This window comes from Acipenser ruthenus, chromosome 4, assembly GCF_902713425.1.
Source record: "Acipenser ruthenus chromosome 4, fAciRut3.2 maternal haplotype, whole genome shotgun sequence".
In the NCBI taxonomy this organism is placed as follows: domain Eukaryota; kingdom Metazoa; phylum Chordata; class Actinopteri; order Acipenseriformes; family Acipenseridae; genus Acipenser; species Acipenser ruthenus.
Window position 1 is genome coordinate 43,192,320 of NC_081192.1, and position 26,599 is coordinate 43,218,918.

Below are 26,599 nucleotides of genomic sequence, written 5' to 3' on the forward strand. Positions count from 1 at the left end.
TTGTCAGCACACAGGTTCTAGAGGCACATCATGCCACGAACAAAAGAAATTTGTTGACGCCTATCAGTCTGGAAAGTTTACAAAGCCATTTCTAAGGCTCTGGGGCTCCACCGAACCACAGTCAGAGCCATATTGGCTAAGGTCGGCTAAGGTCAGTGATCATGACTCCACCATCAGAAAGACACTGGGCAAAAATGGGATTCATGGCAGAGTAGCAAGGCGGAAACCATTGCTCACTAAGAAGAACATGAATGCTCATCTCAAGTTTGCCAAAAAGCACCTGGATGATCCTCAAGAGTTCTGGAACAATGTTCTATGGACAGATGAGTCAAAAGTGGAACTTCTTGGCTGACATGGGCCCTGTTATGTCTGGTGAAAACCAAACACTGCATTCCACAGTAAGAACCTCATACGGTCAAGCATGGTGGTGGTAGTGTCATGGTTTGGGGATGCTTTGCTGCATCAGGACCTGGACGCCTTGCCATCATTGAAGGAACCATGAATTCTGCTCTGTATCAGAGAATTCTACAAGAGAATGTCAGGCCATCCATCCGTGAGCTGAAGCTGAAGCGCAGCTGGGTCATGCAGCAAGACAATGATCCGAAACACACAAGCAAGTCTACATCAGAATGGTTGAAGAACAAGAAATTTAAAGTTTTGGAATGGCCTAGTCAAAGGCCAGACCTAAACCCCATTGAGATGTTGTGGCAGGACCTGAAATGAGCAGTTCATGCTTGAAAACCAACAAATGTCACTGAGTTGAAGCAGTTCTGCATGGAGGAGTGGGCCAAAATTCCTCCACGGTGCTGTGAGAGACTAATCAATAACTACAGGAAGCGTTTGGTTGCAGTTATTGCTGCTAAAGGGGGCGTAACCAGTTATTGAGTCTAAGGGGGCGATTACTTTTTCACACGGGGGCATTGGGTGTTGCATAACTTTCTTTAATAAATAAATGAAATATGTATCAAATGTTTGTGTTATTTGTTCACTCAGGGTCCCTTTTATCTAATATTAGGTTTTGGTTGAAGATCTGCTAACATTCAGTGTCAAAAATATGCAAAAATGCAGAAAATCAGACAGGGGGCAAATACTTTTTCAAGGCACTGTATATTTAACCTTTATTTCTTCACATCCACATTAATTTTTTTTTAAAATTAACATGTGATAATACATTTACATATACCGCGAGGTTTCCCGTCCCAGTGTAATATGAAAAACCACACGGTTTACCGCTTACCGTTTTCCTATACCGCCCCCAGTGTAATCAGACCTTTATAATAACTGGTCTGTTCATAAATATGTATGCTCCCACCCTGTGTTTTCATGCAATGAAATTTTGAAGAAATTAACTAAGGAGTAATAACAGAATAAAGGCTATCAACCAAGAATTAAAAAAAAAAAAAAAACACGCTGGGTTTGTTTTATTAAACAGTGACATTAGTTAAACAGGATAAGTATGCAACGTAGTGATAATCTATTATAAAAAAGAAAACAGATAGATAAATTAATGTACCTCACAATTGTATTTCGTCTATTATTCGTAATGATAAAACAAAACGTTACTTGGATCATGGTAACGTTATTGAAGATTTGCACCTACTAGCGTGCTTGTCGGCCATTTTGGACGTCAAAAACCTTCAGACAGCATATTGACAGCCTGCTTGCTAGTGTTTTAAAAAACTAAAATAGAAGATGGTTGTAGCGTGTTGTGCTGTTGGATGCAGCAATAGACAAGTCCAAAAGCTGAATCTATCATTTTACCGCATACCAAAAGATGCTGAGAGACGAGAAAGATGGTTGTTGTTGAGTCGACATTTCTAGCGTTTATTATGTATATAAAATACTGTACACTTTGCAATCAAGTTTGTCTTATATATATAATGCAGTTATACTACGGTGTTTCCCCTACCATTCGGGCACAATCCCGGGACACTTTGAGACAGAACGGGATTTTAAACTTGCTGCTAAATTTTAATAAATTAACGTGTTAATTAGCCCTACATCTTTTCTAAAATGAATCCTATTGCTGAATTACTGTGCGCAACAAACAAGTCATTCTAATCAGTTCAACATACTGCCTCCGAACAGCTGGGCAATGTTACTGATTGGGAGATTAATTGTATGTTTTAGCAATTTATTATTAACAAACAGAAAGTAAGCAACTTTGACGTATTAGTGTCTGCAAATAAATAAATAAATTATTATTATTATAATTAATAATGAAATACATGAAAAGTAATATATTGTACTCATTATTATAATTATACAATTGTTTGCCGTGCATGGTAATTAAGCACCATCATTAATTTGATCGAAGGTATAGGAGCTAATTAACACGTTCTTTTCTCTCAGTTAAGTAGTCTTTTTAAAATCCGGTTCTGTCTCAGTGTCCCGGGATTGTGGGGCCAGGTGGCAACCCTATCAGTTAGCAATATTATTTTCATTTGTATTTTAAATAAAGCGCACACCCTCAGAAAGGCGGGATTCTTACACAACAATGTCACCCTATAATTCGTATAATTTAAAAACATAACAAAACTACAACAACAAAAACCTCTGATTTCTTCTTTGTAATTCTGGTCTTATATTTCCTTTGGCTATATTAGTGCTGTCACTGTCATTGCTAGTTTATCAAGTGAAATTGAGACACGATTACCTTAGCCATGATAAGATGACAGACACGTCCCCCTGGTATTAGCCACTGATGCAAACATGTCACCCATCCTGATACGAAATATAGGTATGCATCAAGGCTTTTGTATGCCTTGAGATCTTGGCCGGTGTACGGGGAGATGTTGTTTATTACATAGTGATATATATTGTGAGGTGTGAAATCATGCAGGGATGTACTGTCACACTTGACAACCTCAGAGAAGAGACCAGCTGGCAGCAAATACACATCATTTTGAAGCCCGGCGAGCAGAATTTTCTCGATGTATCTATCTCAATGTTCACCTTTGAGATGACTGACTTCATCGGACAATGTCAAGTATGGTTTTTCGGACTGCATGAGTTGCAAAAAAAAAAGTGTTTTAAAAAAAAAGTTCTATGTCTTCGCAGGTTGTCAATAGGACGTCCAAAACTTTTTGATGTCCAAAATGGCCGACCACACTTAGGTCACGTGATTTGGTGACGTATGTGCAAATCATCAATAGCTAGCTATTTGCTCCTGTGTTTTGTTTTGTTTTTTTTGTATGTTTTTTTTGTAGTAAGAATTTTGATAAAGTAACAATTACCTACCTATTATGTGTTCATTTTTAGCGTGGGTGAAAGCAGATTTAACATTATTTAATTTTACTTTTGGTATAAAAAATAAACTTCATACATTGAAATTGTATCCATGTTGTTCTGTACTGTGGGTATTTATACTCCACTGTCCAATACGATTTGCATTGTGGGCTTTGCGTGTATCTACATGAGGCGATACAAACCTCAGTCATATAGAACAGTGTATCTCTGCAACCTGGATCCTCGAGTCGTGCAGTCATGCATGCGCAGCTTTTAATAGACGCCATCATTATAGTGCCGAAGGCAAGCGCATTCATCTGAACACCCCAATCACATGATCACATCGTAGCTTATCGTAATACAGCCGATGGAAACTTCATAAGACCCCCATCAAACGATTAGTATTAACAATAACAATAACTGTAACAAAGCGAAAACATCAATTTGACATAACGTACGTATTTTTGTCTTATAAATTAAAACTTCAAAGAAAAGTGAAAAAATAATTCCACCGATACCAACACACTCTTTGTAGGCTGTAAAATATTTAGTTGTAGTTTAGTTTAAACCAGAGCAATATCATTTTAAATAATGTCCTTTATTTATCAAAGATTGCACCGAGCTACCTCCAGACCCTCATCTCTCCCTACACCCCCACTTGACCTCTCCGCGTTTTATGGTCTTTGACGTGAAATACCTGTGCATGCATGACGTGTGCATGTCATTGACTGCATAAATATGTATTTTATTGTTTATCTTTCATTGATTTATTCATTATTAGGGGAGACCCTGTCTTGTTCATACAAGGGACATTTTGAAACAGTGTTGATGAAGATTATTATTTAAATACAGATGACTGTAGTACATGATTGCAATGGGAATGTCAGATTATATGATAACACTATGTAACACAATTTTTGTTCCTGGGTAGTAAGTGTTATTTCCTAATTGCTTATGCCTCAAAAGTATAGAACATGGCTATTATTCCCCACAAACTTTGCTTTTGTGACCAGGACAGTGATATTTTGAAATTTACCTATTTCCAATGAGAAAACGGTCTTTTCGTTCACATAAAGTCAGAAAAAAACAACATATGAATCCAAATTAACATGTATTTATACTAAAGTAATACAAAAATGACTACAAAAGATTTAGAAGTGAGTAGTTTTTCGAGATTTACGATTATACTGTAAATCACTTTCACGAATCAGCCCCCAAATGTAGTCTCCCATCATGTTCTCGTTATACTGTCCTTGGTAGTGGCGTTCAAAGTCCAGTATATCCTGGTGGAAGCGCTCGCCTTGCTCCTCCGAGTACGCTCCCATGTTCTCCTTGAATTTATCAAGATCAGCATCAAGGATATGGACTTTGAGGGACATCCTACAGCCCATTGTGCCGTAGTTCTTCACCAGAGTCTCAACCAGCTCCACATAGTTTTCGGCCTTGTGATTGCCCAGGAAGCCCCGAATCACTGTGACAAAGCTGTTCCAAGCCACTTTCTCCTTACTAGTGAGCTTCTTGGGGAATTCATTGCACTCCAGGATCTTCTTTATCTGTGGTCCGACGAAGACACCAGCTTTGACCTTTGCCTCAGACAGCTTAGGGAAGAAGTCTTGAAGGTACTTGAAGGCTGCCGACTCCTTATCTAGAGCTCTGACAAATTGTTTCATAAGGCCCAATTTGATGTGCAGTGGTGGCATCAGCACCTTCCGGGGGTCCACCAGTGGCTCCCACTTGACGTTGTTCCTCCCCACAGAGAACTCGGTCCGCTGTGGCCAGTCCCGCCTGTGGTAGTGCGCCTTGGTGTCGCTACTGTCCCAAAGGCAAAGATAGCAGGGAAACTTGGTAAAACCGCCTTGGAGACCCATCAGGAATGCCACCATTTTGAAGTCTCCTATGACCTTGATGCCATCTCAGAAAAATGCAGATATGTATCCACTTAGGCAGCTGGAACTAAACTGAACTGGTGGGCTTAAGGCCCCTTTATACTACTATTTATATTACTGGAAAGTTCTAGAAAGTTCTAGAAGTTACTCCAAGTTTACTCAGCACTGAATCTATCTGGAATGTTCTGGAAAATAGGTAAATTTCAAAATATCACTGTCCAGGTCACAAAAGCAAAGTTTGTGGGGAATAATAGCCATTTTCTATACTTTTGAGGCATAAGCAATTAGGAAATAACACTTACTACCCAGGAACCAAAAAAAAATAAAAATTTGTTACACGGTGTAATATGCATGTCACTGTGTGCATTATTACATATTATTATAGTTATCCATATCACACTGTATGACATTTCCCTAAGGATAATGAATCTCAGTAGCTGAAAAAAGAAGCATATTAGGAACATTTATATGTGACTGGGTTCAGAAAATAATGATGAGGATTATTTAAATCAATGTGTAGGAGCTCCCCAGGAGCAGGTCTTGAAATGTATTTATTTGAAAAAAAACACACAAATATTATGCCTTGATTTGATTAAACCGTCATTATTTAATAGATTGTTTAAAAACATTATTATTACAGACATTTAGCAGGTGAACAAACAAGGAAATAAAACAAATGAATTCAAAGTGGGGAAAAAACTGTTAAACACAAACAAACTTTATTGTCGGCTGGAGCTTTATAAAAGATACTAATAATGTACGTGCTTAAAAAAAAACAAAAAACGAATACCGGTAATTATGTACGTGTTCACTCATATAAACTGTAGCAAAGGTATCAGAAAAATGCTACTGCATAAAGTATGGTTACTGCATAAATTACGCTATAGCGTAGGGCCTCCAGCAGAACTGGGGCCCCCACAAGGTCGCCGTTTGTTTGGGACATCTGACAAAAACTGCATGCTGGCGGACAGGCTCACACACAGGGAGAGAGGTGCACATAAGCTTGCTTTTGGTTAATGTTGTTCTTTTATAATGGCTAGGTATTTCTTTCTCAATTACAGCATACCTGGTCTCTGAGTCTCTCACGCAGCTTCCTGCTAATGTACAATACCAAATGCTCCACACCCTCTACCTGCTGGGAGAGATCCGTCCCTAGTCCTACTATGTCAGAGACATCAGTCTGCACGATAAAATGTATGAATCAGGCACAATTTACGTATTAATTTATTTCAGTTTTTGGGCCAACTTAAAATCCTGTCTCAAATGTGCTCAGTATGCCTCTTTAAATTTTAGAAACTTTCCTTTTTCATTTTGGGGTTGGAATTTTAGAATAAAAGGCGGGTAAAGGTAAACGTGTACAATGCGAGAGGCTGAAGGAAATTCAAATATGGATGTCTGCAACTGGCAAGAATGGTTTAAGTATATAGTGTTTGTTTCTCTTGCTACAACCCCCCCCCCCCCCCCCCAAAAAAAAAGAAGTAAAGGACAGAAAAGTTGTTCTCTTTTTTTGTTAAACTACAATGCTTTGTTCTATTCTACTACTGGTCCGTAGAAGGAATCCAGTAGTAGAATATATAGATAGATAGATAGATAGATAGATAATTTTGCTGATATTGTATATATTAGCTGCTGGACTTTCTGGTAAACTAACAAAACCACTGACCCATTAACCCCAGTGAATGTTATAGTATGCACTTGCTAATGCTTTTGTATTTTACTGCCTGGGACTGAAGCTTTTTTTGCCTGTGATCCATATTGCATCATTTTGTTCTATGTTCCCACATGTGTTTGAATGTTAATTAAAATTATCATTAACAGTGAGATTTAATTATTATCACTCGCATGTGGTTTCTGTCATATGGTACAAGGCAATAAAGGCATACACAGTTTAACAAGCCTCATGCCCAGCTGTGATCAGCAAAAGAAAAAAGCATAAAGTGCTCAGATGAGTTATCTAATTCAGTTCAAAGACGCTTTCTCATTATTATTGATTGGTAATGAAAAAATGAGTACCTTGAAAATAAAGTAAAAGTTAGGAAATATCATCTTGCAATGAACAGGTTTTTAACAGGTTCCTACGATGTCGTGTACGGTGCACTCACATATTTCAAAGTTTGCATATGATTCGCATCAAATTAGCTTTATACTGGGCTTGTTCATATCCGAATATCTCATAGGGAGCTCAAAGCAACCCACGAACACATGATTGAGTCTCAACAGGGCTGATGGACCACCCTGTAGTGTATGAACTATCTTTAAGAGTGCAGAAAATATAAACCTTGTTTAACCATTGAACTGTATAAGAACAATATAGGCTATGTAATAACTGCAGACAGATGGACACATGATGACGTTTTTAACATTTTTATATGGCAGCTCCACAATCGGGAGAATATATAATATATAATGTTTCCCTCCATAATGAATTTTAAAGTGCAACGCCAATCACATTGAATATAAAAGCTTTAAATGCAATTCTCAAATCTGCAAAACATTAACGTGTCTAATTTTGGTTTGAAACTGGAAAATACTGTACAGTGACTGCATCTGTATTTTTCACCTTCTTCTTTTTTTAAATTTTCTGTGCAAACTCCATGGCCGAACATATGTTTAAGAGAAATAAAACTGGGCTCAGTTCTTCTCAATGCTGGTGCACCACCTGAAAGAGCGGGCTGGAAATGTCCGCTCTGCTCTCCGCTCCAGCAACTACCCCGCTCCACTCCCCTGGTCTATATACAATTGTCTCGCTCCGCTCCGCTCACACTCTGTCCCCAACGCAGAGCCAGATTAACCAATATGCCAATAACACCATTCACCATAATATGCATAGGGCCGCCAAAATGTGGTTAGTGTAGGGCTCCCATGTCCTTTAATCCGGCCTGATTGTAAGGCCTGTAAATATTGTTGAGGGAGCTGCGTTTTGAAAACTGGTTACAAATCATGCACCAGGCTACCAAATGCCTTTTTGAAAGAAAGTGTCCAAGTAAAATATGAGCCGTGGACAATGTATTGAACTGCGGTGGACAGTGTTTACTTTTTGTAAATTAGTTATGTTGTTCTCTGGATTGGTTGTTAAACCGACTGGATTTAAACAACTTTTTTTTAATAAATCAGTGGGCTTTGCTTTGACCCTCAACTGGCACAAATCAACATGGATAAAGTAAGAATTATGAAATATATATATATATATATATATATATATATATATATATATATATATATATATATATATAGTTAGTTTATGCACAAACTGATGTAATTTTTCAGTGTAATAGTTTTTAAACCTTTACTTTGAACCTTTGAACCTTAATCCACAGCTCCACATGCATTACTGCTGTATTTTTTGTACCCTTTCGTAACGCCGATGAATTGATGCATCAGCTTTTTTGGAAAATGATACATCGATGGTGAAAAATTAGGCATCACCCCAGCGCTAGTAAACAACTTAATCACAAACAAGATATTCAGTCATACTAAAAATAAAATTAGACAAATATTTTCCCTCCAGAAAATGGTCATATGCCCATTAAATGTGTCTTATAAAAATATTTATATAAGCCATAATATGTAACTATTTTTCTGTTTTTTAAGCTGCCATGACAAGAGGGTTGTAGATTTATTTAGGATACTTTGTTTAATACAAAATTATGGTACTTTATAACCAAAAAAGGTAATAAATTACTGGAAACTGAACTCACAAAATTCATAGTAATTAGTTCCAAAGTCTTGTTTTATTTAAATAAGCCTTTACTGTTAGTCTCTTTCTGCTCTTTTAGTAATAATTCACTAAATTGTCTTTTTAAAGGTTTCATTTATTTGCACAGCAGATCAGTTAAATATTTCCCACCCAATACCTTACTTACACCTTAATTAATCATTGTTAGGTTCTGTTACTTAACTGCAAACACAGCTTCAAGGTAACTGTCCTACATTTTCACTGTAATTGTAATTGTTCCCAAGGTAATTTTTTGTTACCCTTTTTTAAATTTTGTATTTAAAAAAAAAAAAAAAAAAAAAAAAAAAAATATATATATATATATATATATATATATATATATATATATATATATATATATATCCAGCCAACTATTGTGCAGCATGTCAACTAAAATCTGATTGGCTGCCTAAAGTCTGGTTCTGAGTCGACATTGGGGCAATTTCCATGGAAAAAGACAAAGTCTCACCCCTTTTCTCATAACCTTTTATAACCTTGCTTATCAAACAACTTAATGCACGCACTTTTCAAATGGCAATAATTTGAAACGTTGAATAAATGGTGTCACATAAAAAAAAAAAATACACATTAAAGCTCTCTAAACCCCTCGTCAGTGGCGCAACTAGCAGGAAATGTTGTGGGGGGCTGGGCAAGTCCATCCGGAAAATTGAAATAAAAATAAATACCGGTACTGTTTTACAGCCGTGCATGTTATACGAAATTACAGAGGAAAATAATAATAATATCATTATCATTAATATAATGATAATGATAATAATGACCACTACTGTATAATAAAAATAACAACAAAAATAATATGAGATTATTTTTACTAGTATTATCGTTATCATTATCATAATAATAATAATAATATATGAAATCACTTACTCAGAAATCTAGGCAGCGATTCTTCTTCGTTAGTTCATCTAGGATGTCTTCAGCTTGCGGACAGTTGCTGAAAGGTTCAGCATGGCAAGGCCTGAAAGTCGATCCTGTCCCATTGTTGACCGCAAATAGGACTTGAGTCTGCGTAAACACCTAAAAGATCTTTCAGCTGATGCTGTTGTGACTGGTATTGTTGCAGTAATCTTTAATAGACAGTGGATGTTCGGATAGAACATTGAGTCAGCTGCTGTAAGTGCTTTCATCACATTGTTCGGTCTTTCATCCACGGGGCACCTGTTCCATTGTGCTAGCCACCTATCGCACTCGTTCTTTAGGTCGTCTGGTGTACCAGGAATGTCATCATACATTTGCATGGTAGTACTCAACTTCTGGAATCCATGCACAGTCACGTACTTTGGAATGAGGTACTGGATCATGCAAACCGTTCTGACATGTTCGCTGAATCTCTCAGATAATTCATTCAGGAGGCTATCGACAAATGGCAGGAAAATAGAAAGTCTCTAGTACGTTTTTGGATTTGCTTTTGGATAGTTCGCCGGTTTTGTTTGCCTTCCTGCTAGACGAGACATTTCAAGAGGAATGCCTGCAAGTTCCTTTGCTTTTTGAAAAATGTAGTCAAATTCCTCTTCAGGGTAGAAAACAGAAAGTACTGATTAGAGGAAAAACCTCAAAATGGAGCGAGGTAACCAGTGGTGTACCACAGGGATCTGGGGCCACAAGTCTTCAGGGCCCGTGCTGGGGCTGCTGGGGCAGTTCCGCTGGAACTATATCCCTGGGTGCTGGTGTGCTGGGACCCCACGTCCAGCATTCCCCATCTTTGTTGCTGGCTCCTTGCCGCGGAGGCCTGGAGACGGTACCTCATGTTGCCCCATGGTGCCGTAGGGATCAGGATAGTCCGGGTTACCATGGTAATTGCCGGACGCCATCGCCCCCCCCCCCTTCCCTGTGCCGAGGCATGGGAGGGGAGCATCGCAGCCACCTGCCGGGATGCCTCTCACTCTCTGTGAGATCATTGCAAGATCTCCTCTACCGCTGGTCCAAAGGTGTGGCCAGGGGAGATAGGCGCATCTAGTAATGCAGACTTGTCCGCATCTGGGACCCTCGCTTGAGACAGCCAGAGCTCCACCAAAGTGCTCGAGACCGTGCGTAACTCTGAAGCTAGCGGCTCGGTGAGGGTCACGCAGCGCAGCATTCCAACAAGGTAGGTCGTTAAGAGGCCTCCTGTGTTCGCCACCACGTCCTGCTAATGAACCTATGCAGCAACCACTGGCGAGGCTGGGGTATGCTCTGGGGCAGACACTGGTAGAGCTGGGGCAGGCGCAGGGGGGACGTGCTGCCTGCTTAAGTGGTTGAGTATCTGGGCCATTTGACCCTTTAGCTCTGCAATATCCCTCGCCTGGTCCATGTTTTTGGATCTCTTCCTGCACCTTGAGGGACCATTGCAGGGGGGGGGGCTGTGGAACCTGCGCACAAGAAATACTTTGCGTAGGGCTCAGAGGGAGGGGAGGAGAGGCCTGGGATCCCAAGACCGACGACAGTTCTCCTAGGCTGGCTGCAAGGTTCTTGTCTGAGAACAGTGCCATTCTTTTTTGCAGGGTGCTTTCTTTGGACCCGGCGCAAAAAGAACAGGACAACTGGGTGTGTTTGTCCTGCGGGGGCAATTTCCCGGGGCAATTTCCGCCTGCAGGATGTGCACAAGTGGAAATTTGACATGTCAGTCGTGTATCACGAGGCACCGAAAAATCCAGAGGGAATCGAGTGTGCTGGGTGAAGCGGCAAGTCCTCGAGTCCTCGAGGCACCGAGGATGTCAAAGCACCGAGGTACAGAGGCTGTGGAGCACCAGGGACCCGAGGGTCTTGAGGGTACTGGAGCGCAAGGCTAGAAAGACCTTGAAGCACTGAGGTGTACAGTCCTCGAGGTGCCGAGGGTGTCGAAGCATCGAGGCACCAAAGCTATGGAGCGTAGGGGTACTGAGGGCGCAATGCGCAGAGCTGAAAGCCTTGAGAGCGCCGAAGCGTGGAGTCCTCGAGGCACGAGGGCGTCGAAGCGCTGAGGTACCGAGGCTGTGGGGCAGCATGGCACCAAAGGCGCTGCTGCACAGGCTCAAAAAGCCTTGCGGCGTCGAATCACTGAGGCGTGTAGCTCTCGAGGCACCGAGGATGCTGAAGCACAGAGGCTATGGAGCACCAAGGCACGAAGCCACCGATGTAAGCAAGCGCTTGAACACCAAGGGCGGCGAGGCACCGAAGCATCAATGCTTGAGTGCACCGAGGGCACCAAAGCACAGAGGCACCGAGGCTCTGAGGCACCGAGGACCCAAGGGTACCGTGGGTGTAGAGGCCTAGACACGGAGGCACCAAAGCACCAAACACCAAGTACCGAAGGCAAAGCACCAGTCTGCTTGCAGTCGCTTGGAGAAGGGAGAAGAAGGGAGAAGAACAGACAGAAAAAGAAAAGAAAACACACCTGTTTTTTTTTTTTTTTACACACGAACACACCATTTTATGGGTGAGTGGTAATGCGCGTGGTTTGCTCAACAATAAGGCTAAGGCCTAATGGAGGAAATGCGCGGTTGTCGTTTATTTATTTTAGTTTTAAACTGCAAGGCAGTAGTACAGAGACACTCGACAGCAAGCTGGAGTGTTTTATTTTTTATTTTGAGGTCGCCCAGAGCCCTTGAGTCAACAGCGGCTGCATAGCAAGGCTGGACTCGCTGGAGGGCCGTCTACTCGCTTCTCTTTTTTTTTTTTTTTACAGCTGCAAAAAGCAGAGGAAAATTATAGAAAGGAACATGCAGCAAGATGCAGAGGTTAGAAAGCAGACTACAATTGCAGAGCGATGTAGGCTGTTGAAGAAAGATTTTTTTTAAATGAAACACAGTTAGCGTAATGTTCAGTTCAGCTCAGCCTTCAGTTGCCGAGTTTCTGATTCCTGGGAAGTGGCAAGCCTACTTCCAGCAATTAATTGCAAGGGAACTCACAAAAACTCGAAGAAGGAACTCTAAAGAGTCAATCACAACTGGAAAAAGGATTAGAGTATGTGACGGGGGACTGCCCCGTCTTTATGATCATGGTTGGGACTGGCAGGGAGGGGGTTAAAATTCCTCCCTGCCAGGAAAACATGTGAGAATGTGGCTGGAGCCCTAATTGACTAATTAGCAATTATTGATTAATTGGGCTCCAGCCACAGGGAATAAAAGCAAGGGGAGAGGCCCTGGCTGGGGAGAGAGTTGAAGGAGAGTTCTAGAAGAGAAGAAGTGTGTTTGTGTGTGCTGTGTTTTTTTTGACCAGTGAAGGCAACGCCCAGCCTGGAAGCTTTATTTTGTAAGTTTTGCTTTTTGTTTTGTGTTTATTTTATGTTTAAAACCTTTTTGTTTGGCCCTTGTGCCTGTTTATTTTGGATTTTTGTGAATTAAAAACTTTACTTTACACTGTCTCTGAGTCTCAAACCTCGGTCCATCCTGTCACATTTGGTGTCAGAAACGGGAGAGCGCCACCTGGAGACTCAGAGCAGTATTTTTTTTATTTTTTTTCTTGAATTTTGGGAGTTTTTTTTTTTTGAAAATGGGGAGGAAGAGCAGACAGCGGCAAAGGCAGGAGATGCAGCAGCTGAAGAAATGTAGGCTGCTGCAACAACAGCCACCCCAGCTGGAGGACCCAGCCAGCCTTTTTCCCTGGTGCTCCTGGTGCGGGAAGGTGGATCATCGGTGGAGGTCCTGTCCAGATGGGCCACCAGCTGACTGGTGTGGGTGCTGTGAGGTGGATGGCCGCAACTGGGCAGGATGCCCCCACAACCCGGACCAGGAGCAGCTGCAAACCCCGTCCTTGGCAGCCACCCCACTCCTTCCAACATCACCACCTTCACCACCATCCCAGGAAATATGGGACTGGTTGATGCACCCTGAGGCGGACCTCTTCCACGACCTCCCCATAGTTATCAACACGCTGTGGCGTCGAGATGGGGGGAGGTGGGAAAAGTGGGAGGAACAGCATCACCCAGCGTCCTTCGCAGAGCTGGCCCTGATGGTCGTTAATTACCTGGCGATAGATATGGGAGATGCCCCAATTATTCCAATAAAGAAGGTGGAGCTGTTGTCCCAAGAGCCAGAGAGGGGTGAGCTGTCGTCCCGAGAGCCAGAGAGGGGTGAGCTGTCGTCCCGAGAGCCAGAAGGGGAGGAGCCGCTGTCCCGAGAGCCAGAAGGGGAGGAGCCGCTGTCCCGAGAGCCAGAAGGGGAGGAGCCGTCGTCCCGAGAGCCAGAAGGGGAGGAGCCGTCGTCCCGAGAGCCAGAAGGGGAGGAGCCGTCGTCCCGAGAGCCAGAGAGGGGTGAGTTGTCGTCCCGAGAGCCAGAGAGGGGTGAGCCGCCGTCCCGAGAGCCAGAAGGGGAGGAGCCGCCGTCCCGAGAGCCAGAAGGGGAGGAGCTGCCGTCCCGAGAGCCAGAAGGGGAGGAGCTGCCGTCCCGAGAGCCAGAGAGGGGAGAGCCGTCGTCCCGAGAGCCAGAAGGGGAGGAGCCGCCGTCCCGAGAGCCAGAAGGGGAGGAGCTGCCGTCCCGAGAGCCAGAATGGGGGCCGCTGCCGTCGCCCAGGGAGGGGGAGCCGTCGCCCAGAGAGGGGGAGCCCGAACGTCCACAGCCCGAGAGGGAGGAGCCCGAACGTCCACAGCCCGAGAGGGAGGAGCCCGAACGTCCACAGCCCGAGAGGGAGGAGCCCGAACGTCCACGGCCCGAGCGGGAGGAGTCGGTGCGTCCACGGCCCGAGCGGGAGGAGTCGGTGCGTCCACGGCCCGAGCGGGAGGAGTCGGTGCGTCCACGGCCCGAGCGGGAGGAGTCGGTGCGTCCACGGCCTGAGAAGGGGAAGCCCACAGGCCCAGGGCTGAAGGGACCTGCAGGGGAAGAACAGTCGGAGCTGTCTCTCCCTCCTCCGCCAGCAGAGGGAGACGAGTTGCTGCTGTTCCCGCCTCCGCCAGCAGAGGGAGACGAGTTGCCGTTCCCGCCTCCGCCAGCAGAGGGAGACGAGCTGTTGTTCCCGCCTCCGCCAGCAGAGGGAGACGAGCTGCTGTTCCCGCCTCCGCCAGCAGAGGGAGACGAGCTGCTGTTTCCGCCTCCGCCAGCAGAGGGAGACGAGCTGCTGTTTCCGCCTCCGCCAGCAGAGGGAGACGAGTTGCTGTTCCCGCCTCCGCCAGCAGAGGGAGACGAGTTGCTGTTCCCGCCTCCGCCAGCAGAGGGAGACGAGTTGCTGTTCCCGCCTCCGCCAGCAGAGGGAGACGAGTTGCTGTTCCCGCCTCCGCCAGCAGAGGGAGACGAGTTGCTGTTCCCGCCTCCGCCAGCAGAGGGAGACGAGTTGCTGTTCCCGCCTTCGCCAGCAGAGGGAGACGAGTTGCTGTTGTTTCCGCCTCCGCCAGCAGAGGGAGACGAGCTGTTGTTCCCGCCTCCGCCACTAGAGGGAGAGGGGCCGCCGTTCCCGCCAGCAGAGGGAGCCGGGCCGCCGTTCCCGTCTCCGCCAGCAGAGGGAGCCGGGCCGCCGTTCCCGTCTCCGCCAGCAGAGGGAGCCGGGCCGCCGTTCCCGTCTCCGCCAGCAGAGGGAGCCGGGCCGCCGTTCCCGTCTCCGCCAGCAGAGGGAGCCGGGCCGCCGTTCCCGTCTCCGCCAGCAGAGGGAGCCGGGCCGCCGTTCCCGTCTCCGCCACCAGAGGGAGCCGGGCCGCCGTTCCCGTCTCCGCCACCAGAGGGAGCCGGGCCGCCGTTCCCGTCTCCGCCTCCCGAGGGTCCGCTGCTGCTGCCGTCGCCTCCCGAGGGTCCGCTGCTGCTGCCGTCGCCTCCCGAGGGTCCGCTGCTGCTGCCGTCGCCTCCCGAGGGTCCGCTGCTGCTGCCGTCGCCTGGGGTTGCCAGGGATCCTGCATCGCCTGGGGTCGCTACACTATGGCCGGAGCCCCAAGGAGGGGAGTTGCTGGCCATGAAGAGGGGGAGGGAGGTCAGGAGACCAGCTCCCCCAGCGGCACTTTCGCGGCAAGATGGTGTGTGGCCGGAGCCCCGGAAGAGGGAGCTGCTGGCCACGAAGAATTGGGTGGTGCCGAACGTCCCACCATGGCCACCCCCATGGACACTGTGCTTCCCCCTCTTCCGGGACTGAGACTGAGGGGGGAGGTGGCCATTTAGGCCATGTTGTGCTTCGCACAAGGGGGGGGATATGTGACGGGGGACTGCCCCGTCTTTATGATCATGGTTGGGACTGGCAGGGAGGGGGTTAAAATTCCTCCCTGCCAGGAAAACATGTGAGAATGTGGCTGGAGCCCTAATTGACTAATTAGCAATTATTGATTAATTGGGCTCCAGCCACAGGGAATAAAAGCAAGGGGAGAGGCCCTGGCTGGGGAGAGAGTTGAAGGAGAGTTCTAGAAGAGAAGAAGTGTGTTTGTGTGTGCTGTGTTTTTTTTGACCAGTGAAGGCAACGCCCAGCCTGGAAGCTTTATTTTGTAAGTTTTGCTTTTTGTTTTGTGTTTATTTTATGTTTAAAACCTTTTTGTTTGGCCCTTGTGCCTGTTTATTTTGGATTTTTGTGAATTAAAAACTTTACTTTACACTGTCTCTGAGTCTCAAACCTCGGTCCATCCTGTCACAGAGTAATACTCACCATTTTACCTACTTATCTGTGAAAGGCAAAAGAGACTGACGTCTCCGCGCAGTGACTATTTATTACCTCGGTAAGGCGGGACCGAGGACGTCACTCCGCGGAGGGGCCTATCGGCAGCTTTGATATAAAATGCTCAGCGAATACCTGACAAGCAGGCATATCCCAGAAGTATCATTAGCGGTCATCTTCGAATTGAAAGGGAAACGCTTTTACTATTTTATCATTAATATATTAATTATTTGCTTTTTTCATACCTTTTCATATTTCTGACTTTTTTGCCAGTTCAGTATCTTCAATGTATTTTTATGTACAGTAAGATGCATAAATGTTAACTGTGAGTCTGTGTTAGAATGTGCGAGAGCATGCTACTCTCTCTCTTTTACTTGGGTGCTGACTTGATTATCCCGCTACTGCCTGTTGTCAGCGGGTGCGTGTTATCTCCCTATTCTCTCTCTCTTTTACGTGGGTGCCTTCTTGGTTAGCCCACTCGCGGCTGTTTACTTGTGTGTGTGGCAAAATGACTTTGTGGTGACGTCAGGCCAGGAAATAGATAGACAACAGTGCTGTGATTAAATGCGCTGCTGCGTGTTTTAATAAACAAATAAAGTAAATAGTTAAACAAAGCAAAACACTTCACAAAACAAAATGCGGGATGGCCAAAATAAACAGACAAACAAAACACTAACAATAAACCCCAAAACAAGTATCGTTGCTGGTAGTTCCAGCACGAGTAGCAATTGTTTTATTTATTTCCCATTCCGTTCCGTTCTCCTCACGCGCTCTCCCTGAAAACACTGACCTTGTGTCACCTGTGATCACTGTTTTTACACCTGTGGCTGGAGCCTTAATTATTAATGTAATCATGTATTCAATTCACGGCTCCAGCCACATTCCCACATGTTTTTGTAGGGAAAATTAACTGCCTCCCTGTCAGCCACTATTCCACACACACATCCTCGTGCTCATATACAAATACTTTACTCTGCACGTGAAGTTCCTATATACAAATATACATTTTAAATCGCCTGTGCTAAATATAATGTGATGTTGAAGGTTAAGCAATTGTCTTGTGAATAGAGTATGGTGCATATTGGCATGTACAGTACTATTAAGTGCTGTTTAGTATGAAAATTAGAGCATTTATTATGAATTATTTTGCTCAAATTGCGAAATGGAAAATATCAAACAAGCAAAGAACAAATGTAAAATCGCTGATTTAGCAGCATCTTTAAAATCTATGCATTTGCTCAAAGCACATTTCACAATTTGATTATATCGCTTTACTCAAAGAGGTTGTTTGGGCAGTAAATATTTAATGAATACAAAAATAATAACATTTTGGAATCTCACTGCATCATACAATAAAAGGACTTTTGACTAAACTGTTCATGTTATTTTATTTATGTATTTCTTTTTTCTGTGCTTGGATCAATAACAGTAATATTTTGAAACTAAATTAAAAAAGACTGATATCTAAAATCCTTGAAACATTGATTTATGAATAGATTGTGCTATCTGAACTGTCATTTATGAGTTTGGTATTTTTTTTTTCACTAGTCTTCTTTTTAATCTTTGTATAAATGTCCATTAATGTGGATTAAAGTCGACAACAAAATATATTTTTTAATGTACTAAAGGAAGACTTGCAGATAATTGAAAAAAAAAAATGACAAAAAAAAGCTGCAATTTATAATGTAATTTACTTACGGGTGTGAGTACTGACGTAAACAACACACTTTACAGTAACATTAGAGACATTTAATTTCCAGAAATGTGGTGCATTGCAAATACCAGGCTACTGCTTGATAACATATGTGTTGTTGCGTCATGTACAGTTTCATTCAAAGAACACATTTTCATAAGTTAAATGATTTTGTACCTTTAAATGTTTATTATAAATGAGTATATTTCACATACTGTATCTGTTGCTTAGTTCAAAACAACATGTGACTTTTTAATTAAATATCTGCTATCAAACAAGGCCTTTTTTTTTACAATTCATAATAAATGCTCTAATTTTCATACTAAATAGCACTTAATAGTACTATACAAGCCACAATGTACCATACTCTATTCGCAAGACAATTGCTTAACCTTCAACGTCACACCCAGCTTGAGGTGGCAAAGCCCTCACAATGTGCGTTAATATGCAGGAAAAGAAGGATGCATGTATATATTTCACAGCCTAGCCTGTGAATCCCTATGTGTGTCCCTCTGCAATCTACTAACATCTATGCTCAAAGGAGAGCAAGGATCGAACAACCTTTCAGGCTGAAGAGCTCTCTCGCCCCAACTCAGCTACACATGCACACAGTTATTGAACAGAGAAGAGAATGTTACACTGAGGCAGAATGCTTTATCTGATCCATGAATCAAAACAGAGCTGAATTGCCTCTGACTATTTACTAAGCTAAAAAGTCACATAGCACAGTTGTTTATAAGGGTAATACTGTCATGCTACCCTTACTGAATTTTAATCAAATAGCGGGGAATCTCAGTGGTGGCACTCCATTTGAAACTTGTCTCGGAATTACATTTTTAAAAGAATTAAAGCTAGCAAATTAAAAACAATCTCTAGTTATTTTATAGTATAATGATCAAATGAAAGTATGATGAAAGTATGCCTAATGATAAATGAGCCTCCCAGTTCATGGATAATGGATAGGAGGCTGTGTGGTCCAGTGGTTAAAGAAAAGGGCTTGTAACCAGGAGGTCCCTGGTTCAAATCCCACCTCAGCCACTGACTCATTGTGTGACCCTGAGCAAGTCACTTAACCTCCTTGTGCTCCGTCTTTCGGGTGAGACATAGTTGTAAGTGACTCTGCAGCTGATGCATAGTTCACACACCCTAGTTTCTGTAAGTCGCCTTGGATAAAGGCGTCTGCTAAATAAACTAATAATAATAATATGCTTAGTCTAGACTATAATCAATCTGTTGACTGCCCAACTCATAGGCCAACTCGTTTTTAGGCAAACTCATTGAAAAACATGCTGCTCAGCAGCTGCAAGAACATTTGTCCTCTAATCAGTCTGAATTCCGAGCCTTCCATAGTACTGAGACAGCTACCTTGTGTGTTGTTGAGTTACTTAGCGTGCTAGATAAATGGGGTTCAGCCATTTTAATCCTGTGAGACCTCTCAGCAGCCTTTGACACAATAGGCAACGGTCTTTTATTGCACAGGGTGGAGCAGGATATGAACATCTGCGGGACCACACTTGACTGGATCAGGCTGTTTCAGTTGTGGCTGGAAAATTGTTTTATAATACCAAAGTACAGTTATTTATTTATTTATTTTTTATGCTGTAAAATGTTTTAATGTATGTTTATACATTTGTTTTAAGTAAAGGCTTTTCTATGTTGCAGTGTTATACCAGGTGCCTCCCTGGGTCACTCTTATAAACAAGATACTTTACAATGAGAAAATAAATCTTCACAGTGTTAAATGTGAAATTCAAATATCTCAATATGAGGCCTGCTGTATTTGTAGTCAGCAGCAGGTGGCACCATAAACACATTATATCAGTATAAAGGACATTGTGGGTGTGATGCTCACTAGCCTTTCATGCTGTTAATAAGACAGCATTGTGACAAAGGAAAATACAAGTTTAATCTTTTGCAAACATTTGTTTAGGGTGCCAAGAAAATGCTGGCTATGGGGATCACTGGACCAGAAGGACATGAGCTGTGTCGCCCTGAAGAAGTAGAGGCAGAAGCTACCCAGCGAGCCATTACCATAGCACATTCTGTCAACTGTCCGCTCTACGTGGTTCATGTGATGAGCAAGTCTGCAGCTAAAGTAGTTGCTAATTCACGTAGAGAAGGTACACATTCTGGATGCTTCTTTTGAAGAGCATATGGTGTTTCATTTTGTTTAGCAGCTCAAAGTGAACCGCAGATGAAAAAAAAAAGAATGACCAAAAGCAACTGCTGTTTATAATAATTAATGAATGAATTAATTAATTTCAAACTGAATTACTAGTTGAAAGCAATAGATATACAAGCCATTATGCCACACATCTTTGGGGTCAACCAATTTACTGTGGGTTCATATGGCCCCTAAACTAGTGCATCATTGTTAATCTGAAATGTAATATTGTTAGCTGTGATTTTTACTTCCAACAACACACAACTGTGAATAATTAAATTAAATTAAGTTTTGAATTAAGTAGTGAAGGATCATCTTTTCTGATGGCAATTTGCCAGTGTTTTGCCAACAATTGAATGAACACCACCAAATTGATTAAATACCAAAAACATTTCTTCCAAATACGGTAACATTATTTAAAAGCTAATTTATAAATTAGGTCTTTAATATGCTTTCATATATTTTGTGTGGTTTTGTGCTCCAGTTTTTGATAATAAAAGGTTTGTAGTGTTATGTTAATGCATCTCATGGTACTGGCAATATGAAATGAAAAATTAACCCAGTTCAGGGCATCATTAATTGCAGATAGTTAACAAATTAAATGTTACTAGTCAAAGGACAGAACAGCAGCAGTAATTATTATTTGTTTATTTAGCAGACGCCTTTATCCAAGGCGACTTACAGAGACTAGGGTGTGTGAACTATGCATCAGCTGCAGAGTCACTTACAATTACGTCTCACCCAAAAGACGGAGCACAAGGAGGTTAAGTGACTTGTTCAGGGTCACACAATGAGTCAGTGGCTGAGGTGGGATTTGAACTGGGGACCTCCTGGTTACAAGCCCTTTTCTTTAACCACTGGACCACACAGCCTCCACAGTAATGGAACTAATAGGTCTATTAAATATATTAGTAAATACCTAACAGTTGATTAAGGGAAAAGGATGTCCTTTTAAAGATGTCCCAGATACTGATGTTGTGATGTTTTTGCAGGTAAGGTTGTATTTGGTGAGCCCATTGCTGCAGGCCTTGGAACAGATGGCACTAATTACTGGAATAAAGACTGGGCTCATGCAGCAAAGTTCGTCATGGGACCACCACTGAGGCCAGACCCCTCCACACCAGGATACCTCATGGACCTACTTGCCAAGTTAGTGTCTGTAGAGATCCTCTATAAGAGCTAATAACTAATAGGGAATTCTCACATCTTTACAGTTTATATATATATATATATATTATCAAATATTACTTTCGTTAATATTTGATAATCAAAGCATCGTTAAATCAGTGTCACATATATGTTTTGGTTCAGAAAGCAATTCTCACTCTTTCGAGATAAAGACGCTCTCTGCGTCCAGACAACGTATCAAGAATGCTCTATTATCAGGACAGCTAAATTTGGGTTCTAGCCTTAAATGCAGAATGATAATTGTCTTGTAAAACCCACATCAATTTGTATAAATCACATACAAACAATTACTATAGTGTTCATTAACTCAAAGCATGAAAGCAATAATACTTTTTTTACATACTACTTAAAGCAAAACGTTAATTTTACTTTAAGGTCTGCTTATTCTCGAGTTTATAAGAGGATTAAAACACTATTCATTGAATACTTAACGGACGTTCGCTGCCTCCTCCAGCTGATCCGTGTCTTCAATAATACAGGCGCTTGAAGGCTCTCCTGCTGGCAAGGACAGGTCCAGGTTCCGGGGTCTACCTTCCTCGCGTTTAAATCTACTTTAGGGTACGAAAGAAATGTCTTTGCAAAAACAAGTCGTTAACTATTTAGGTATTCCACTGAAACAGCAATTCCTCCACCAATATGTGCACTCTTCGTCCATTTATGTCTGGGGTATTCCACTGCAAAAAAAAAAAAAAATTTAATATATTTCAATTTATGTTGATTTCAGATGTTCATCCAACTCTTTCTCCGGTGATCAATCGGGGCTAAGTTAGAGATTTGATTACAACTACTTTTAGGATTTTACAGATCTTACGCAGCTGACTCCCACACCAAGGCAAACATTAGAGCAGTTATCTCATATCAGAGTTTCTGAAAATGGTATCTCTGTTCAAGCCGGTCGCAGGCTGGGTCTTCAGATTGTCAAAGTTCAGAGACGTGTTTGTGTGTCAAAAGTCTTGGATTTCGTGTCGTGGGCCCTGTTTGAGTGTCGCGCTCAAGCTGTTATAATTTTCTCTTTACCCCTGTGATTGGATAGTTTGTCTATTTTGGGCGGTGACTGAGTCCACGTGGGGTGTTTCCCATTGGCTGTTCTCGTTCCGAGACGGCCCATTGTTCTCAATTGGTCCGCTGTTTCTCCCCTGTTGGCTGGATTTATGAGATGGACTGTTTTCTGTCCGAGGTGTCAAAGCACCCAGAACTGTCTGGCTTGCAGCGCTCTGCAAGACACTGCTGATGCCAAAAGACTCCGCTGATGGTGGAGATAAACCATTTCTCCAGTATTTAGTTTACGGCTCTTTTAAAAGCATTCTTTGTCAGTGGGGGAGTTTGTGACCTGAAACCAAGTAGACACAGATAATGGCTTAGGAGCATATATTAAAATGTACTTTTTTTGACTGTATGATGTTAAATAAAATATCAAAATTATGTTCATGTAGTTTTTTTCTTTTAATTATGTTTCCTCCCTAACATTCTACACATACCCTACAGTGTGGTACTGACAACTACTGTGCTGTACCATTCAATTTTTCTACAATATTGTAAGAAAAGTCAGTCGCGTAGTGCATACCACTCATGTGTGCCTGGGTGTGGACTAGCGGTATCGCAGAGTAAAAATGCACAGTGGTGCCGCACCGCTCCTGTCTGTTCCGGGCTTAAGCTCACTATGTCTTTTCATTTCAGTTCTATTAAAAGAGGTATCAATTAAGTTCTTATTACAACCCCTAGGTCCAAAGCGAGCCTGCATGTCTTTAGCTTTCATTTGAAAGTCAGACGTATCACTACATATTCTTTTTTAGCCGTACAAATTGACCATATGGTATATTTTTTATCAAATGTTTTGGATGATCACTATCTGCACGCAAAATTGTATTTCTACAATACATAATATAGTGTTCCTTTTCCTAGTTATTAATATTTTGATTACTGCTGTCTCGATCAGCTTTTGCCATTATGCAGCTGTCAATAGCTCCACATTGTAATTGAAGATATTTTCTAAAAAAAGATTATATGAAATTGTGACAAAGTGGTTTGCAGTGTACAGGTGCAGGAGTGATGCGGTGTGTAATTAACAGACAGAGATTTGTAATCCAGTTGGAAAAGTATTTTATTTTCTTAACAATCCAGGTCTGGTGACCAAATAATTGTCCCCGGCAATACATAACAATGTGTAGTGCACGGCATAAATAATAACGGGTTTGCAGTCCTAAATAATAAACACAGGTATCCTTCCCACAATGTACAAACACGGTCACCAGTCCTGGGTGCGTGCTGTAGTGCTTGTGGTGGGTGATACAGTTTATTGCGTGACAATAGTGCAGTGTTGTTCTGGGTTTTGTGCTGGACCTTGGCGACAGCTCCGGAACGTGTTAGCCGTCTACTAAAACAACAAGCAACAATTGGAGACAAAACAAATCAAACGCTCACGATACGTTGTCACAATATTGCACAGGTCCTTCCGTGTTTTCTCGTAACCAAAGCGAAGGAACAGATTGCGTGTCTCCGTCCTCTTATGCCCGTCACACATGGCCCCTTGATAAACGAGTGCAGCCGCCCCTCCAATCCGTGACTGCCACATTGTTTCCCTTCCGGGTCGATGAGTTAATGTACCGGAGTTCCGCCCCCTTTCTAGCTGGCTGACTTCCCTTGAACCCTGGGAAAGAACTGTCGGGCCAACCCATCCAAGGTACTCTGTCCTCGCTACTTAGCGCCCTCACAGGTTGGGAGGGAGATTTATCACCAAGAATCACTGTATTTCTGTCACAGAAATACATCTGTAACTGTACACTCAGACAATCAATAACAAACTGTAACAATGGATACAGGTTGTGTGCTTTCTGATTTATCTTGGCTTTAGACGACTGGCTAATGCTGGCTAATGCTGCTTTCTGTGTTGCCATTTAGGCCACATAACATTTTCCAGACGTTTACGTGTTCGTGGACATGCTGGTTGATGTAAAGTTCAAATAAAATACAAACAGGATGTGTTGACCCAAATGAATAGTGTATTGCCACTTTTTATGTACATGAATCCCCTTTTTTCTCAAAAAAACCCCCACACACTCACAGACATACATATTGCATGATTTTTCAGTTATGTATTATAGCTCTCATGAGATATGAAAAATGATTTTACCATAATCTGGTGTATATCAGTGTTTAGAGATTAAATTAAGTGATAAAGAATAGGACACTCTTTATAGCTGAATAAATGGGTCTGGGAGATGACTAGTCACAGAGGGCACCACCAATAATAAGTTTATTGTAAACATCACTTATTAAACATCCTTGTGTGGGGAGCTTGAAAAGACCAAACTCTTCAAGATACTGGCTTCATACATTGTGCTCGACTATATTCTGTTTTTCTCTTGGTCAAGTCAATTACAAGTGGTGTCCAGATACAGATCTTTTTCACATATCTTTTTCATGTCCACAAACTTTTCATGTTGATATTTTGATATGCCATTCCCAGATTATGCCACCGGGCTGCTTTGGTTGTGTTCACAAAAAAAAAAAGAAAAAACATTCTAGTTTACACTGTCCTCCTAATGTCCTTTTAACTTGACCCAGGAAGTAGTTTACTTTGCTATGTCCCGGCAAACCTAAAACAAATGTACAATTTCACTATTTACAATATTCTTTAAAAATATGAATTTTAGAGAATAAAAATGTGTCTAGGTACCAGTATGTCTTATTGTTGCTTATTTCAGTGATGATCTCAGTGTGACTGGAACTGACAACTGCACCTTCAGTACCTGCCAGAAAGCTCTGGGAAAGGATGACTTCACCAAAATCCCTAATGGAGTGAACGGAGTGGAAGACCGGATGTCTGTTATATGGGAGAAAGGAGTGGTAAGTAACTGTCACAGGAGAAAGGGTATAGATTGTCTTAAAAAGAGAAATATACTGGTGTATTGTCTATCACCTATACTGCAGAGTAATATTATTATTTATTTCTTAGCAGACACCCTTATCCAGGGCGACTTACAATTGTTACAAGATATCACATTATTTTTTACATACAATTACATATTTATACAGTTGGGTTTTTACTGGAGCAATCTAGGTAAAGTACCTTGCGCAAGGGTACAGCAGCAGTGTCCCCAACCAGGGACTGAACCCACGACCCTCCAGTCAAGAGTCCAGAGCCCTAACCACTACTCCACACTGCACACTCATATTCTTGATCTGTAAGTGTTGCTTGTCCTTTTAAAGGCATTGCAAAATTTCAACTTGGATTCATTATGAGTCTTGTAACTTCTGAGCATTACAGTGCATTGTAAATGGATTTCAAAACAGGGATTCGAAACTAAACCAGAACCGGAATGATAAACAAAAGAAACCTGACTTTTTCCGTGGAACAGAAACAAAAAATGAAACAAAAATTAATTTATTACGTTCTGGAACGAAAACAGTATTCAAGATTTTGTTTACTGGTTAATAAGTTTTATTTTTACAATAATTTGAAAAAAGCACTCTTCCCATGGTCTTACACCTCAGTGGTCAATGATAAAGCATTACATCACAGCCAGCTAGTGAAATTCAACAGTACATTTTTTGCTTGCTTTTTCAGAACAGCCAGCGAATCAAAGAAGTATGTAGAACAGCTGCACGTGTGTACATGTTACATTTGTTGTATGTCTTACTGTGAAATATGCATACTGTTCCCCTTAGTGTTTAATAATAAAGAGTGTTCATACATAATTGATTACTTGGAGAGGATTTTTTTCAGCATATCTTCTGTTTAAAACAGAGTAGCTATACAATAAGAAATATGTAGGTTATGGTAAATATATTTTAGCGTTTCGTAGTCAGGCAGAAAGGACAGAGACGACACGCTTGTTTCTTGTTCTTCAAATCCTTTTTATTTAAGCACACCACTGGCGGATACTCTCACGAGCACCCAAACCAGACATGCACTGCTGGACACTCTCACGAGCACCCAAACCAGACACGCATTGCTGGACACTCTCACGAGCACCCAAACCAGACACACGCTGCTGGACACTCTCACGAGCACCCAAACCAGACATGCACTGCTGGACACTCTCCCGAGCACCCAAACCAGACACGCACTGCTGGACACTCTCACGAGCACCCAAACCAGACATGCACTGCTGGACACTCTCACGAGCACCCAAACCAGAGTCGGCTGCTCTGTTACAGCACCACTGGACCCTCTCACAGCACCC

At 42.5% G+C, this 26,599-nt stretch overlaps 1 protein-coding gene across 1 annotated transcript in view; it reads left to right on the forward strand.

Annotated features, from left to right (window-relative positions):
- dpys (dihydropyrimidinase) overlaps positions 1 to 26,599 on the forward strand; it is a 50,948-nt gene that overhangs the window by 10,652 nt on the left and 13,697 nt on the right. Inside the window, exons 4-6 of the mRNA XM_033999136.3 lie at positions 19,992 to 20,181; positions 21,218 to 21,374; positions 25,118 to 25,259. Coding sequence (XP_033855027.3) covers positions 19,992 to 20,181; positions 21,218 to 21,374; positions 25,118 to 25,259 — 489 coding nt within the window. The remainder of the gene's footprint in view (positions 1 to 19,991; positions 20,182 to 21,217; positions 21,375 to 25,117; positions 25,260 to 26,599) is intronic.